A 17657-nucleotide genomic window follows, 5' to 3' on the forward strand; every position below is an offset into this window, starting at 1 on the left:
CCTGACTGGTCTGCAGCTATGCAGCTCCATACGCAACAAACTGTGATGCACTGTGTATTCTGACACATTTCTATCAGAACCAGCATTAACTTCTTGAGCAATTTGAGCTACAGTAGCTCGTCTGCCAGCCTTCGTTCCCCACGTGCATCAATGTGCCATGGCCCTGTCGCCGGTTCACCACTGTTCCTTCCTTGGAGCACTTTTGATAGATACTGACCACTGCAGACCGGGAACACCCCACAAGAGCTGCAGTTTTGGAGATGCTCTGACCCAGTCGTCTAGCCTTCACAATTTGGCCCTTGTCAAACTCACTTTTCCTGCTTCTAACACATCAACTTTGTGGACGAAATGTTCACTTGCTGCCTAATATATTCACCCACTAACAGGTGCCGTGATGAAGAGATAATCATATTCACTTCAGTGTCAGTGGTCATAATGTTATTGGTGTATGTGTTTACGTACACTGTAAAAAATTACCGTGATTTTAACAGTAAAAGACTGTAAAAATGCTGCGGTGAAAAACTGTTAATTGGTTTACAGAAAGTTTCCGTACTATATACAGTGAATAACTGTAATAGATCTAACGGTACATTTAATGTAATTTTACGGTAAAATACCGTTAAATTCACAGTTTTTGAAAGTGAAAAATAAAAATTCATTGTAAAATTTACAGTGAAAAACCGTAAATTGACATTCCCACAATTCCCTGCGTGACACTTCACATTTGATATATTTTTGTTGAAATAACTCTGTTTCTTCTTAGTTTTTCTCATTTTTTTCTAATCAGTTATGTACATTAGGGTTTTATGTTACATCTAATGTTGTTAAATTAATGTTTATTGCATTTTTAAAATTTCATGCATGTTACCATGATGGTGTTTAGTGTGTGTGTGAATGACACTGTGTGCTCCTTCTATATATTAGTATTGTCCTCCTCAGCTTATGGAAAAGCTGCTTGTGATGAACTTTGATTCATCATGTGACTCTCATCACCACTGTGTTTGGTGACTGTCAGTGTATTATAAAGATACAAAACAGATATTAGTACTTCATTAGGCTGGTAAATTAACATTATATCAGTTAATGAAATATGTTATTTTACCGTAAATTTTACTGGGATTTTTTTTACAGTGTACTGAAATCCAATGTTAAATATACATATTTAAAATGTAAAATTCACATGTAACTCCGTAAGTATGTTTACGGTTTGATGTCATTTTTACAGTATTGTTCTGGTAACCACAGCTGCTGGTATTTTTCCGTAGAAACAACGGGATTTTTTTTACAGTGTATACATTCTTCATCTTTCTAATCAAGTCACACACAGTCAGTGACTAATGATCATTAGGTGTCTCATTCCTGTACTTTACGGGGGGTAAAATGTTGTGACGTCAAAGCAGTTGCAGTGGTTATTTAGGTTGACGATGCAGTCAGTGAATATATCCGTTCCCAGTAAACGGATTAGCGTTTGACTGCAGCTGAGACACCGCTGTCGTCACTTGTGATGGTCTTCGTTACATTTGGAGAAAGTCCAGCCTCTCAAGTCTGATTTCACATGTATAGCCAAGCGGGTGGGTCAGCGTCCAATCGGGAAGTCACATGTTTAATGATTTTTTGCATGTACACAATAAATAAAATCTGAAAATTATTTGAATTTGATCCAACATGCATTGGTTCATGAATAAATAATACAGATTTACTGTTTAACTGCACTACAAAAAAAATGTTGCTGCCTTAAATTTGTAGGAACAATCAACTTAGCTGTACAAGTCATTTCAACTTAAATTACATTAAAAAGCAAACTTATTTTGATGGGTTAAAGTAATGTAAAAACATATGTTGTCATAACTTATTGATCATATACATTTTTACAGTATGTTTACATGATTGTTTCTGGTTGCGCTGTCACATTTAGCTGTTTTCTTGTCATGTTTCATGTACCCATGTCTGATGTTGAGGTCTGCGTATGACAAATTGTAAGTCAAGGTGTTTTATGTGTGTTTTTGTTTCATAAGTCTTCATTTAGACTATTTGCATCTAGCCTTTTAAATTGATACAACTAAAGAAATCAGCTTAGATTTACTGTTTACTTTGTTTCTGAGTCAGCATTTCAGATCTTGTTACCTCATTCTGAGTCTATATTTCAGATTTTGTTATGCATTAATATAAAAACCATGTTCCTTACAGGCTCTTTTACCTTTCACAACCAAAACACCTTCATTTCCTGGACTGGAGTCCTTCCAGTGCTGTCAGGTAATTAAATCAATACCTGCTGTAAACACTGGTGTCGGAAATGCCTTTAAAGAAATCCCATTAAGGCATGACGTTCACACTAATAAGGGGCATGTCCTTCATCTCCGAATAGCCTCCACCCCATGTGTACTTAGTAAAAGCAGTGCAGCCAAATGAAAGAACATCCTTTTTCCATGTGAGCAAGGAGTGATGTAGGAAAAGGATAACTTGATATATTGTTTATTTGTTTTATCTTGTAGAGTATCTTATATCCTGAATTCTGAGGAGGTGCAATTTTTTTTTTTTTTTTTTTTAAATCAAGCCCACTCAGACCATCAATATTCTTCAGAATATGACATGTGGAGCAAATATGTCTATTAAACTTCACTTCTTAACCTCACTTCTCTATTAAACTTAAGAACTCATGCAATAATACACTTTTAATGATTCTCTGGTTTATCTAGATAGACCTGAGTGTTACATACTACTAATTTTGTAAACTTTTAAAAATTGTTTTTATAACTTAATTACATAAAACTATGTTTTGTTTATGTTTAATCCTCATGTTGTGTTTCAAGATTTTCTTCCCGAAAATGCAAGTTAATGTTTTTCGCATTGAACTAAAACTTACTGGTTTTGCTCACACAAGGTATAACATAATAATTTTTTGACTTTTCTGTGTTCTCGTTATGCTGTTATTACCAAATATTTAATATTCAACACTATAAAAATGCTGGGTTAAAAACAAGCCAAGTTGCGTTAAATACGGACAAACCCAGCGATTGGGTTGTTTTAACCCAGCGGTTGGGTTACATATTTGCCCAACGTGCTGGGCAGTTTTATTTATCCCAACTATTGTTTAAAAATGACTATATGTCTGGCTTAAAATTAACCCAAAATAGATAGGAAATTTAAAATCAGACACAATTACTAGAGGCAATAATAATAATAATAATAATAATAATAATAATAATAATAATCAAAAGGTACACTCTAAAAAATGCTGGGTTAAAAACAACCCAAGTTGGGTTGAAAATGGACAAACCCAGCGATTGGGTTGTTTTAACCCAGCAGTTGGGTTAAATGTTTGCCCAACCTGCTGGGTAGTTTTATTTAAACTAACTATTGTTTAAAAATTGCGATATGGCTAGCTTAAAATGAACCCAAAATAGTTGGGAAATTAAAAACCAGATGCAATTAGAGGCAACAATAATAGACAAAAGGTGAATGTTTATTAATAAGCTTTAATATTTTATTAATATAAATTGAATAGTTTAATAGTTTATTAATATAAATGTATTAATAAGCAATTTAATAAATGTTTATTGTTTAATAATTATTCATCGAACATTAATAAATGTTCATTTCCAACTTATTTTGGGTTAATTTTAATTAAGCAATACAGTAATTTTTAAACAATAGTTGAGTTAAATAAAACTACCCAGCAGGTTGGGTAAACATTTAACCCTACCGCTGGGTTTGTCCATTTTCAACCCAACTTGGGTTGTTTTTAACCCAGCATTTTTTAGAGTGTAAACATTTATTAATAAGCAATTCAATAAATGTTTATTGTTTAATTATTATTAATTAAACCTATTAATAAATGTTCATTTATTAAACATATTAATAAATGTTAATTTTCAACCTATTTTGGGTTCATTTTAAGCAAGCAATATAGTGATTTTTAAACAATAGTTGACATCAGTAAAACTACCCAGCAGGTTGGGCAAACATTTAACCCATTCACTGGGTTAAAACAACCCAATCGCTGGATTTGTCCATTTCCAACCCAACTTGGTTTGTGTTTAACCCAGCATTTTTTAGAGAGAAATATTCAATCTTTTTATCAACTTTTATCAACCTCATTTTTGGAGGTGAATTAGCTTGAGTTAATTTTTTTCACTCAAACACTGAGGTGCATAAGGTCAGATCAATACGATCAATCAGATGCAAAAAGAAATACAAAACCTGTGCTAATTGAAAGAAAGCAAATTGACAAATAAAGCAACAAAAAAAAAAGCATTTACAAACTATTTAGAAGGCTGGTCATTTTTTGACAGAGAACACCAAAGTAGGTTAAGGATTTTCAACACAGCACAAGGGTTAATATCATTTTTAACTCAAAAAGTAGGGTTAGTGGTTCCAGATGTTCAGCTGCTCATGTGGGTTTGAGCCTGTGTCAGAATTCCAAGTCATTCTCCCCCAGATTGCAATGTCATACTTTCATTGCGTTTCCAAAAATAATTCTAAAAATGTAACTTTTTTTGAAGTAAATCTTCACTTTTTAAACTCAAAATGTGTTGACCCACACTGACCTTGGCCTCTTATTCTAGGATTAGTGCTTCACCACTTTATCTTTCCACAGTCAATGGCCTCCAGACTCTTGACTAGGTTCTTTTAATACCCTTGTAATCGCCTCTGACTGTGCTGTCGTGAAGGCAGTGGTTTGGATCTATACTTGATTGCTTAATCTGTTGTTAGAAAAGGTTTACACCGAAAAGGCTCTCACAACACTTCCTGCCCACACAGGTCGAATCATGGATGAGAACCGGAGTAGCTCAAGGCCGGCATCTTCCCAGTGCCATTCCCCTCCCGCGGGTCCCTGGAGAAACATGGTGGAATATTTCAAGAAACTTATCAAGAACTCAGTATCATCAAAGTTTCAGGCATGGATAAAGGACTACTGCAAAAGGAACGGCTTGCTCACCTTGTCAGTGTTAGCTGTAATGTCAGGCTGCGTGGTCGGATTCGGGTTGAGAAGTTTGAACTTGTCGACACAGGTAACTTGACATCTAAAGCTTCAAATTTGTTATCACATTCATGAAGAAAAAACTGTTTTATATTATATTAATAAGTTGTTTTTTTTCCCCCACGTAAAACATTTGCATGATACACAAGGATATTTGAAATGCATAACCAGAAGAGCAAATTGTCACCGATAATAAAGCTTCAAAAAAGTTGTTTTTAAAAATCTTTTCAAAACTGATGTAATGCATGTTTTTGAGTCATGAACTGTTTAAACAAGTTTCAGTTGTTAAATAACATTTCAACGTGTTTAAATGCATTTTTTTGACTGTTTTTATGTCAGGTGGTACAACCAAGTTGTATGTATATAGTTGTACCTCCTGACATGGAAAATGTACCAACCTAGCCATACTTGAAATTAGCAGTTTTTACCAGTATTTGAGAGAGATCTACAAATCTGCCATGTTTACTGTTATTACCTTTATCAATTCATAATAAAAGTGCCATGATTGCAATTGTGCCACCCTGACATTCAAATTGCTGGACAAATGTTTTTCGATTATTTCAACAGCTTTAAAACTACTGATATTTATAAAATGTTTTTTATATGAAAGGTTTCAAACCTAAAATGATGCCATAGTCTTTAGTTTTTAATTTTTTATTATTAAGACATCATTTTAAATAGTTTTCTTGTCTGTTCATTTGTTCGGACAGTTGCACCACCTGACATTTTGGGGTTTAAGATAACAAAACATAAAATAATATGTATTAAGTATTTAAATGCACTAAAAATAAATTCAAACTAAGTAGGTTTTATAGAATAAAGTGATATATGTCTTGAATTTATCATATTATTTTAAAAAGAAATTATGCACTTGGACACAAAAATATGCACTTCATGTCAATGACCCATAGACAACTTTACAGAACAAATACAAAATTTTGTACATAAAAATGAATGAGCTACACATTTTTGCTTTTAAAAGTCTAATTTGTTTGCTATAACTGACTTAAAATTATTGTCTTATGAAAGTGATATATGCTGTCAATTAGATCTTAGCTTATTTAGAAGCTGGAAAATTCCTTTAACGTTAAGATGTTGATGACTTTTCCTCTTAAAGACGTCATATATTTCCCAGCCTTAAGCATGTGGCATGCAGACCTTATATAAGGTACTTAAAACCTGGTAGTCCTCCTGCTAAGAGTGTGAGCATCTGGCTTTTGTTATCTAGAAATAAACTCCAAACACCTTACAGGGTCAACTTAGGAGAAACTCGCAGTACTTAAAAAAAGTCAACTGACGTCATCCTCCAGGGATTTTACTGAAATAGTAAACATATTCAAAGTCATTGTAGTAGGGTTTAAATGTTGGAAATGAAATGAAATATTTCAATATGTCACTCAACGTCATGTTTTCCCTTTTAACTCAGGCAAAAATCTACTTTTCTTTTCCTGGAGAGCTTCTAATGAGAATGCTGAAAATGTTGATTCTTCCTCTCATCACATCCAGGTAATCGGCATGTCAGTTCTGTTTGGTTGCACTTTCATTCAAGATATCAGCATTTCTGAGGCCAAATTGTATTTGACATTTTTGAGAAACCAACAAAATATCCATCAGAAAAAAAAAGTTCCATCATAAGAAATGCTTTACTTCTGAAGTTCATCTGTTTTTAAAAACCTTTCAATAAATATTGGGATAGCACATGAAAAAATACTATGATTTATAATGAATACTAATAGTGTTTTTGAAACCATACTACAGTAAATTGTAGTATACTATATATATTATATTATTTGCAACACTTTAATGAATGCTACAGTATTAACTACAGTGAACTGATAAACTGTAATAAATACTGTAGTATACTTTAGTTTTTACTACAGTAAACTGTAGTGTATTGTAGTATAATATACCCTATATTATATACCCTATATTTAGTATAATATACCCTATTATATTATCACAGCAACTATAGAATTACCACAGCAAACTAATTCAAGTACTTTACTATAGTATGGTTCAAGAACACTATAGTATTTACTATAAATTACTATAGTATTTTTTCATGTGTTGAAGGAATATAGCCTATTTTAGAGTCTAACAATTACAAACAAAAAACACTATGCAATTCTACAAATTATAGAGATGAGCTGCAGCTGGCCACCATTATATTTAAAAAAAGGATCTTGTCTGCATACAGGAGTGAAACTTAATAATAATAGCAGACGATCGGTGTATTACATCAAAGTACCGCGAGAGTGATTCAAAATCATACGGAACCGCGTGCTTTCTAATCGCTCTCGCGGTATTTTGATGTCATACACCGATCGGTCTGTGCGTCACGTCGAACATAACTAGGCTATTGATTTAAAACTCCAACACTTTCCTTACAGTTTAATGTCTGGCTTGTCTGCTATGGACACTAAGGCCAGTGGACGCCTGGGCCTCCTCACCATCACATATTACCTGTGGACTACCTTCATTGCTGTAATTGTGGGGATTATTCTGGTGCTGATCATTCATCCTGGAACTGGTACTGAGAAAGAGGGACATAAAGCTGCAGGAGGGCCAGTGATGACGTCTGCCGATGCCCTGCTTGATTTGATCAGGTAACTTTAATTACAGTAATATCAGAACTTAACTGTGGGTTTTAGAAATCGCAGCTCTCAATATGGCGGCTGTAGGAAAGGAAGCAAAGGAATGAAAAGTCTGTCATTAATTACTTATCCTCATGCCGTTCCACACCCGTACGACCTTCGTTAATCTTCAGAACACAAATTAAGATATTTGTGATGAAATCCGATGGAGTACAGTGGTTCAATATTAATATTATAAAGCGACGAGAATATTTTTGGTGCGCCAAAAAAACAAAATAACGACTTATATAGTGATGGCCGATTTCAAAACACTGCTTCAGGAAGATTCGGAGCGTAATGAATCTTTTGTGTTGAATCAGCGGTTCGGAGCGTCAAAGTCACGTGATTTCAGCAGTTTGGCGGTTTGACACGCGATCCGAATCATGATTCGACACAAAAGATTCATAACGCTCCGAAGCTTCCTGAAGCAGTGTTTTGAAATCGGCCATCACTAAATAAGTCGTTATTTTGTTTTTTTGGCGCACCAAAAATATTCTCGTCACTTTATAATATTAATATTGAACCACTGTACTCACATGAACTGATTTAAATATGTTTTTAGTAAATTAATGGATCTTGAGAGAGGAAATGTCATTGCTGGCTATGCAGGCCTCACTGAGCCATCGGATTTCAACTAAAATAACTTAATTTGCGTTCCTAAGATGAAGGAAGGTCTTACGGGTGTGGAACGGCATGAGGGTGAGTAATTAATGACATTATTTTCATTTTTGGGTGAACTAACCCTTTAAGTAGAGAAACCTGAAAATGATCATTTCAGCATTTTCTGTCAGATTTAATTTGTTATCATTTCAAATATGTTGTTGATGTTAGTTTCTCCATTCAAGCAGAAGTTCCTTCCTAGTCAGAAAATGCCCAAGATCATCACTTTTGTGATCATAAAATGTCTTTGAAGTTCACATGAAATCAAAATGGACACTGTTTATGTTCTTAATTCCTTAATTTCGTTCTTAATATTTCTTTCTAGGTCTTATTGTGATTCATCAGTGTTTGTATTCATAATGTTAAATCTAAATATAAAAAACGTGGTCATTGTATACCTTACTAAGGCAGAAATATAGAGAATAGCCTAGTGTTAACCAGTCGTCAAATAGCTATGTAAACATTGTTTTAGCAAACTATCATTGTTGTATAATGCCCCAAAATCCCATCAAATCCTCATGGATTTTCTGGAAATTCTGCCCTGCATTATTTCTCATTGATTATCAAGTTTCACTCTGAAGTACACACTAACTTCTCTCTCTTGAATTTGAAATCTTTTACATTATTTAAATGTGTGAAAACTAGTAGTCCACTAGTCGTGGAGACACCTTGTATAAAACTGTAGTATAATTTTTAAAAAGCAAACAATGCTTAGTATACTGTAAGCAATTCATTTCAGTTTTATTGATCAGCAAAACACATTGAACTTACATAACTGCTTTCGAGCTGCAATTAAGTCTGCAAGGCTTAAAAGCTTCCCTTCTGCGCTATCCCGTCACTGGACAGAAAGATTGGAATTAGGTATATTTAGAGAGCTACTCAAGAGGATGTGAATGACACGGCTTTTCTCGAGTGCGAAAGATGCTCCTGAGCTCCGGACCAGATTTAATTGGATTTCATTCAGGGACACGCCAGTGGAATTGGTACTTTATAAATAAAGCAGTAGCCTGTAGCCTTTGCCCTCCAAGTCTTTAGGCTGAGCTAAAACAGAGCTGCTTTTTTTTTTTTTTTTTTTTTTTTAGCCAGCAGGAAGTGCCACAGCCTTATACAATACTCAAATCCAGTGATTCTGAAAACAAACAATGTGCCATGTGTTGGCCTCAGAAATTAGGCCAATAGTATATACTAGCCCTTTTGCTGAAAGGTCTATGATTGTAAATAGTTTTAAATCTGTGGCCCCACATAAGATGGATTTTGTGTATTTTCCCAACAGGAACATGATTCCATCCAATCTGATTGAAGCCACATTTCAGCAGGTGAGAGAAACATATGAAGAACAAGAGGAATTAATCCTCTAGAGTTTTTGTACCTAATCCTTGTCCATCTGTGCTCTTCTGTTTCAGTATAAGACAGATCTTGTTCAAAATTTAAAGAAAAGTGCAAAATCATCACAAGCCAACTTTGTGTACATCATGCCAGACTATGAAAACCCCAAGATGGGTCACCCAGTGTTTCTGGAACTCACTCCTCCTCCTGAAATCCACTATAAGATCGTACCAGGGAAAAGCAATGGGATGAATGTGCTAGGAATCGTCATTTTCTCTGCCACTATGGGTGTGTATGGATTAGGACTGTTATATATCACCATGCAACCCTGCTGAAAAGGTCAGCTCAGACCAGATTATGCTTGTTGCTTTGGTCAAAGAGTTCACCAGTAAAGCTAGCCAGTTAAACTCAATTAAAATGTCTGGTGGGAACACTAGCTTCCCATATTTGTGCCTAGTGGCCAAAATACAACATATAATGGTGACAGTGGTGATCTTTTCAGCAGGGAAGCAAAGATTTATTGTACAATTTGAAGTGTTTAAGAACAAAAATACATTAAAAACAGAAATATTGTGAAATGTTATTACAATTGAAAATGTACATTTTTTAGTATCATTACTCCAGTCTTCAGTATCACATGATCCTTCAGAAATTCTAATGTGCTGATTTGATGCTCAGGAAACATTTCTTTTGCTTAACAATGTTTAAAAAAGTTATTCATATTTCTGAGGACTAGAATATGGAAAAGGATTAGGGCCATGCAAATTATAAAAAAATAAAACCATCTAGAGATTAAAGTTGTTAAATTTCGAGAAAAAACTTGTTAAATTTCAAGAAAAAAGTTGAGATAAAATGTTGAGAATAAATTCGTTAAATTATGAGAAAAAGTCGTTAAATTACTAGAACAAATTAGTTAAATTACGAATTTGTTCTCATAATTTAACAACTTTTTTCTCATAATTTAATGACTTTATTCTCATAATTTAATGAGATTATTCTCAACATTTTATCTCGACTTTTTTCTCGAAATTTAATGACATTTTTCTCATAATTTAACGAATTTGTTCTCATAATTTAACGACTTTTTTCTCATAATTTAATGACTTTATTCTCATAATTTAATGAGATTATTCTCAACATTTTATCTCGACTTTTTTTCTCGAAATTTAACAACATTTTTCTCATTTAACGAATGTGTTCTCGTAATTTAATGAATTTTTTCTCGTAATTTAATGACTTTATTCTCAACATTTTATCTCAACTTTTTTCTCGTAATTTAATGACTTTATTCTCATAATTTAATTAGTTTATTCTCAACATTTTATCTTGACTTTTTTCTTTAAATTTAACGACATTTTTCTCATAATTTAACGAATTTGTTCTCATAATTTAACGACTTTTTTCTCGTAATTTAATGACTTTATTCTCATAATTTAATGAGATTATTCTCAACATTTTATCTCGACTTTTTTCTCGAAATTTAACAACATTTTTCTCATTTAACGAATGTGTTCTCGTAATTTAATGAATTTTTTCTCATAATTTAATGACTTTATTCTCATAATTTAATTAGTTTATTCTCAACATTTTATCTTGACTTTTTTCTCTAAATTTAATGACATTTTTCTCATAATTTAACGAATTTGTTCTCATAATTTAACGACTTTTTTCTCGTAATTTAATGACTTTATTCTCATAATTTAATGAGATTATTCTCAACATTTTATCTCTACTTTTTTCTCGAAATTTAACAACATTTTTCTCATTTAACGAATGTGTTCTCGTAATTTAATGAATTTTTTCTCGTAATTTAATGACTTTATTCTCAACATTTTATCTCAACTTTTTTCTCGTAATTTAATGACTTTATTCTCATAATTTAATTAGTTTATTCTCAACATTTTATCTTGACTTTTTTCTTTAAATTTAACGACATTTTTCTCATAATTTAACGAATTTGTTCTCATAATTTAACGACTTTTTTCTCATAATTTAATGACTTTATTCTCATAATTTAATGAGATTATTCTCAACATTTTATCTCGACTTTTTTCTCGAAATTTAACAACATTTTTCTCATTTAACGAATGTGTTCTCGTAATTTAATGAATTTTTTCTCATAATTTAATGACTTTATTCTCATAATTTAATTAGTTTATTCTCAACATTTTATCTTGACTTTTTTCTCTAAATTTAATGACATTTTTCTCATAATTTAACGAATTTGTTCTCATAATTTAACGACTTTTTTCTCGTAATTTAATGACTTTATTCTCATAATTTAATGAGATTATTCTCAACATTTTATCTCTACTTTTTTCTCGAAATTTAACAACATTTTTCTCATTTAACGAATGTGTTCTCGTAATTTAATGAATTTTTTCTCGTAATTTAATGACTTTATTCTCAACATTTTATCTCAACTTTTTTCTCATAATTTAATGACTTTATTCTCATAATTTAATTAGTTTATTCTCAACATTTTATCTTGACTTTTTTCTCGAAATTTAACAACATTTTTCTCATTTAACGAATGTGTTCTCGTAATTTAATGAATTTTTTCTCGTAATTTAATGACTTTATTCTCAACATTTTATCTCAACTTTTTTCTCGTAATTTAATGACTTTATTCTCATAATTTAATTAGTTTATTCTCAACATTTTATCTTGAAGTTTTTTCTCTAAATTTAACGACATTTTTCTCATAATTTAACGAATTTGTTCTCATAATTTAATGACTTTATTCTCATAATTTAATGACTTTATTCTCAACATTTTATCTTGACTTTTTTTTAAATGTAACGACATTTTTCTCATAATTTAATGAATTTGTTCTCGTAATTTAACGACTTTTTTCTCGTAATTTAACAACATTTTTCTCATTTAACGAATGTGTTCTCGTAATTTAATGAATTTTTTCTCATAATTTAATGACTTTATTCTCATAATTTAATTAGTTTATTCTCAACATTTTATCTTGACTTTTTTCTCTAAATTTAATGACATTTTTCTCATAATTTAACGAATTTGTTCTCATAATTTAACGACTTTTTCTCGTAATTTAATGACTTTATTCTCATAATTTAATGAGATTATTCTCAACATTTTATCTCGACTTTTTTCTCGAAATTTAACAACATTTTTCTCATTTAACGAATGTGTTCTCGTAATTTAATGAATTTTTCTCGTAATTTAATGACTTTATTCTCAACATTTTATCTCAACTTTTTTCTCATAATTTAATGACTTTATTCTCATAATTTAATTAGTTTATTCTCAACATTTTATCTTGACTTTTTTCTCGAAATTTAACAACATTTTTCTCATTTAACGAATGTGTTCTCGTAATTTAATGAATTTTTTCTCGTAATTTAATGACTTTATTCTCAACATTTTATCTCAACTTTTTTCTCGTAATTTAATGACTTTATTCTCATAATTTAATGAGTTTATTCTCAACATTTTATCTTGAAGTTTTTTCTCTAAATTTAACAACATTTTTCTCATAATTTAACGAATTTGTTCTCATAATTTAATGACTTTATTCTCATAATTTAATGACTTTATTCTCAACATTTTATCTTGACTTTTTTTTTAAATGTAACGACATTTTTCTCATAATTTAATGAATTTGTTCTCGTAATTTAACGACTTTTTTCTCGTAATTTAATGACTTTTTTCTCGTAATTTAATGACTTTATTCTCAACATTTTATCTCGACTTTTTTCTCGAAATTTAACGAGTTTATTCTCAACATTTTATTTCGACTTTTTTCTTGAAATTTAACAACTTTAATCTCGAGATGGTATTATTTTTTTATTATTGCTTGGCCCTAATCCTCTTCCGTACTAGAAAGTTCAAATCTTTTATAAGACTGTAAACATCTTTACGTTTGATCGATTTAATGACCTTTTTTTAATTATTATTATTTACCCCAGGTCTTCTGCTTGGTAGAATGGGATCCAGAGGTTCACCACTGGTGAATGTGTGTCTTTGTATCAATGAATGTGTCATGAAAATCATCAATGCTGCTATGTGGTGAGTAGACATGGATCAGATTGCTTAAAATGACCTACTAGAGATTTGTAATTTCAAATATTAGTGGTGGGGGGAAAATCGATTCACATATGAATCACGATTCTATCTTTTACCGATTCACATCCATTCACAAATGTTCAAAAATCGTTACACTTCTTTAACGTCGCAGTACTACTTAAAGTTATTGACATGTTAGAGTGTTATTAATCACAATAAGCTGTGAAAAAGGATTCAATGCGGTGACGGACACACAGATAACCGCCTCTCAGATGGCATACGATCCCAAATTCAGTTCTCTTTCACAGATTATTGCACTTGCATGATCAAAATGCACACAATTATGTCAAAATGCACATCGTGTGGAGTATTCACGTAAACTGTCTGTATCCTGCTACACAAAAGTTCACAGAAATTCAGATGTGTAACAGGATATTAGATCTGTGCATTAATTCTTAAAGGGACAGCAGCCTCATAAAATGCTGTCTGTTTCATTAACATTAATTAAAAAAATTACTCACTGCTTCTGACTGAATCACTTTTGTATTTTTAATATGAGTTAATTTATATTTAATTTATACAGTGAAGACTATACAGTGTTTTATTTTTTACATTTGATTATTCAATTTCTGTAGTATTTCTTTATATATGTTATATAAACCAGGTTACTGTAACTGAAAAACTAAAGTAGCCTATTTAATTTGTATATTTTTTTTCCAATTGTATTTGTCCTATTGTTTGTAATTTGCTTCTTTGTTCCTATTTTTAATATAAAAAATAAAATAGAATTGCCTGCCTTGCTTCATTACAGAAGACTGCCAGTCATGTGTATAATGATTGTAGTCAGCTTAAATGGCATTTGTTTTTATAATATTGGGTTGACTAAAATGGGAAGAAAAACTAAATACATTTTCGCATTAAAGGTTTACATTTAATTCGATAGGATATTTCTTCAAGACCTATTAAACTCTCTATCGCAGTCAAATAAAGTAACGCAAAACAGTAAACTAGAATCAAATCTATGCATATATCAAATCTAAATTTGATTCAAAATCAAGAATCCATTTGTAAGGTATGCCAAAAGATTCCCACCCCAATTATATTTACGACAGAAATGCTCACTTTTAAGTGTTATATCACTTCTGGGACAGTCATTATGTTTTGTCAGGCAAACGTGTGAAACAAGCATGTGACTGGCAAATAAAGCTGAATCCTAGACCAAAACAAACGGAGAGCCAAGCAATCTCTTTAATCCACTCTACAATACGTCAATGTAATAGTTTAAAAGCAGCTCTGAAAGCAGCTTCCTCATTCCTATTAAATGATGTTGGCAGTGGAAAGATGCTCTGCTTTGAGTCAGGTCAAATGAAAAGCTGATTTAGTCATGCAGTCATGTGCATGCACCTTCAGTAAGCAAACTACTGTAAATACGTATAGTTTTAATACTCAAGTCTTTTTGTACAGGTACTTCCCATTTGGAATCGTATTTCTGGTTGCTGGGAAAATCCTGGACATGCATGATCCTGCAGTCCTTGCGGAGAAGCTGGGAATGTACTTCATCACTGTTCTGGCGGGGCTGTTCGTGCATGGGGTGATTTTGCTGCCGACGTTCTTCTTCCTGTTTACCAGGAAAAACCCCTTTAGCTATATCCGTGGCCTCCTCCAGGCTCTGGTTATTGCATTGGCAACTTCATCCAGGTAAGGAAGCCATTTTGAACAGCCTTTTAGCTCACTACAACATTAACGAGGGTTAACCTGTAATCTATTTCCAGGAATAGTTCAATTAAATCACATTAAAATGAATAATTAATTGGTCTACCAAGGGATGCAATGTGAAAATTCACTAAATGAATCTTAACCAGAATCTTATAACAGTTGAAATATGGAATGGTTTTATTTCTACAGAAGAGGATTAGGGCCAAGCAATTATTTGTATATTTAAATAATAAAATGTTGAGAATAAACTCATTAATTTACGAGAAAAAACTTTAAATTCTGAGAAAAAAGTCGAGATAAAATGTTAAGAATAAAGTCATTAAATTATAAGAATAAAATCATTAAATTACGAGAAAAAACTAGTTAAATTCTGAGAAAAAAGTCGAGATAAAATGTTAAGAATAAAGTCATTAAATTACGAGAAAAAAGTTGTTAAATTATGCAAACAAATTCGTTAAATTATGAGAAAAATGACTTTAAATTTCGAGAAAAAAGTCGAGATAAAATGTTGAGAATAAACTCATTAAATTATGAGAATAAAATCATTAAATTACGAGAAAAAAGTCGTTAAATTATGAGAACAAATTCGTAATTTAACGAGTTTATTCTCAACATTTTATCTCGACTTTTTTCTCGAAATTTAACGAGTTTTTTCTCGAAATTTAACAACTTTAATCATTTAAAGTAAAATAATAATTATTAAAAATATTTATTAAAAAATAATTATTGCTTGGCCCTAATCCTCTTCCGTATATTTCTTATAAACTCATTTGTATATTTAAATAATCCTTCTTTCTCCAGTTCAGCTACTCTGCCCATTACAATGAAGTGCTTACTGGAAAACTGCCACGTGGATCGGAAAATCGCTCGGTTTGTGCTTCCTGTGGGTGCTACTATCAATATGGATGGCACAGCACTATATGAGGCAGTGGCAGCCATCTTCATTGCACAAGTCAATGAGTACGAGCTTGACTTTGGACAACTTGTTACTATTAGGTAAAGTATCTCGGTTACATTAAGAATGACGTACACAACCGGGTTAGTTCACCCAAAAATGAAAATTCTCTCAGTAATTACTCACCCTCATGTCGTTCCACACCCATAAGATCTTCGTTCATCTTCAGAACACAAATTAAGATATTTTTGATAAAATCCGATGGCTCAGTGAGGCCTGCATTGACAGCAAGATAATTAACACTTTCAGACGCCCAGAAAGCTACTAAAGACGTATTTAAAACAGTTCATGTGACTACAGTGGTTCAACCTTAATGTTATGAAGCGACGAGAATACTTTTTGTGCACCCAAAAAAACAAAAAAAACTCTTCAACAATATCTAGTGATGGGCGATTTCAAAACACTGCTTCATGAAGCTTCAAAGCTTTACAAATCTTTTGTTTTGAATCAGTGGTTCGGATCGCGTGTATCAAACTGCCAAAGTCACGTGAACTACTGAAATTTTGAAACGCTTATGATGCAATGAAGCCTCGTTTACTGAAATCTTGTCTTTGGCACGCCGAACCACTGATTCAAAACAAAAGATTCGTAAAGCTTCATGAAGCAGTGTTTTGAAATCACCCATCACTAAATATTGTTGAAAAGTTTTGTTTTTTTGGCGCACAAAAAGTATTCTTGTCGCTTCATAACATTAAGGTTGAACCACTCTAGTCACATGAACTGTTTTAAATATGTCTTTAGTATCTTTCTGGGCACTAAAAGTGTTAATTGTCTTGCTGGCAATAGAGGCCTCACTGAGCCATCAGATTTTATCAAAAATGTCTTAATTTGTGTTCAGAAGATGAAGGTCTTACAAGTGTGGAACGGCATGAGGGTGAGTAATTAATGACAGAAGTTTCATTTTGTTTGAACTAACCCTTTTAATGCTTTTGAAAGAAGTCTCTTATGCTCACCAAGGCTGCATTTATTTGAAAGAACTGTTTTCAGCATCATTACTCCAGTCTTCAGTGTCACATGATCCTTCAGAAATCATTCTGAATGATGAAAGAAATTAATACTTTTATTCAGCACTGATACGTTTGATCTTAATTGATCAAAAAATGTACAGTAAAGACTTGTTAAAAAAGATTTTTATTTAAAATAAATGCTGTTCTTTATAGCGTTCTATTCATCAAAGAATCCTGAATAAAATGTTGAGCAGCAAATCATCATATTAGAATGATTTCTGAAGGATCATGTGACACTGAAGACTGGAGTAATGATGAAAATTCCATCACAGGGATAAATTACATTTTAAATACCAGTATATTAAATTAGAAAAGAGTTCTGAATTCTGTATTCTTGTTCAAAT

At 31.9% G+C, this 17657-nt stretch overlaps 1 protein-coding gene across 1 annotated transcript in view; it reads left to right on the forward strand.

Moving 5' to 3' along the window:
- Positions 1-2197: 2197 nt before the first annotated feature.
- Positions 2198-17657, forward strand: part of slc1a8b (solute carrier family 1 member 8b) — a 16742-nt gene continuing 1282 nt past the window's right edge. The window contains exons 1-9 of the mRNA XM_048164606.1: positions 2198-2253; positions 4762-5012; positions 6408-6487; positions 7372-7587; positions 9548-9590; positions 9678-9888; positions 13539-13638; positions 15100-15333; positions 16153-16347. Of these exons, the coding sequence (XP_048020563.1) occupies positions 4770-5012; positions 6408-6487; positions 7372-7587; positions 9548-9590; positions 9678-9888; positions 13539-13638; positions 15100-15333; positions 16153-16347 (1322 nt within the window). The 5' untranslated portion in view covers positions 2198-2253; positions 4762-4769. The remainder of the gene's footprint in view (positions 2254-4761; positions 5013-6407; positions 6488-7371; positions 7588-9547; positions 9591-9677; positions 9889-13538; positions 13639-15099; positions 15334-16152; positions 16348-17657) is intronic.

The sequence above is a fragment of the Megalobrama amblycephala genome, linkage group LG17 (assembly GCF_018812025.1).
Source record: "Megalobrama amblycephala isolate DHTTF-2021 linkage group LG17, ASM1881202v1, whole genome shotgun sequence".
NCBI classification, from domain to species: domain Eukaryota; kingdom Metazoa; phylum Chordata; class Actinopteri; order Cypriniformes; family Xenocyprididae; genus Megalobrama; species Megalobrama amblycephala.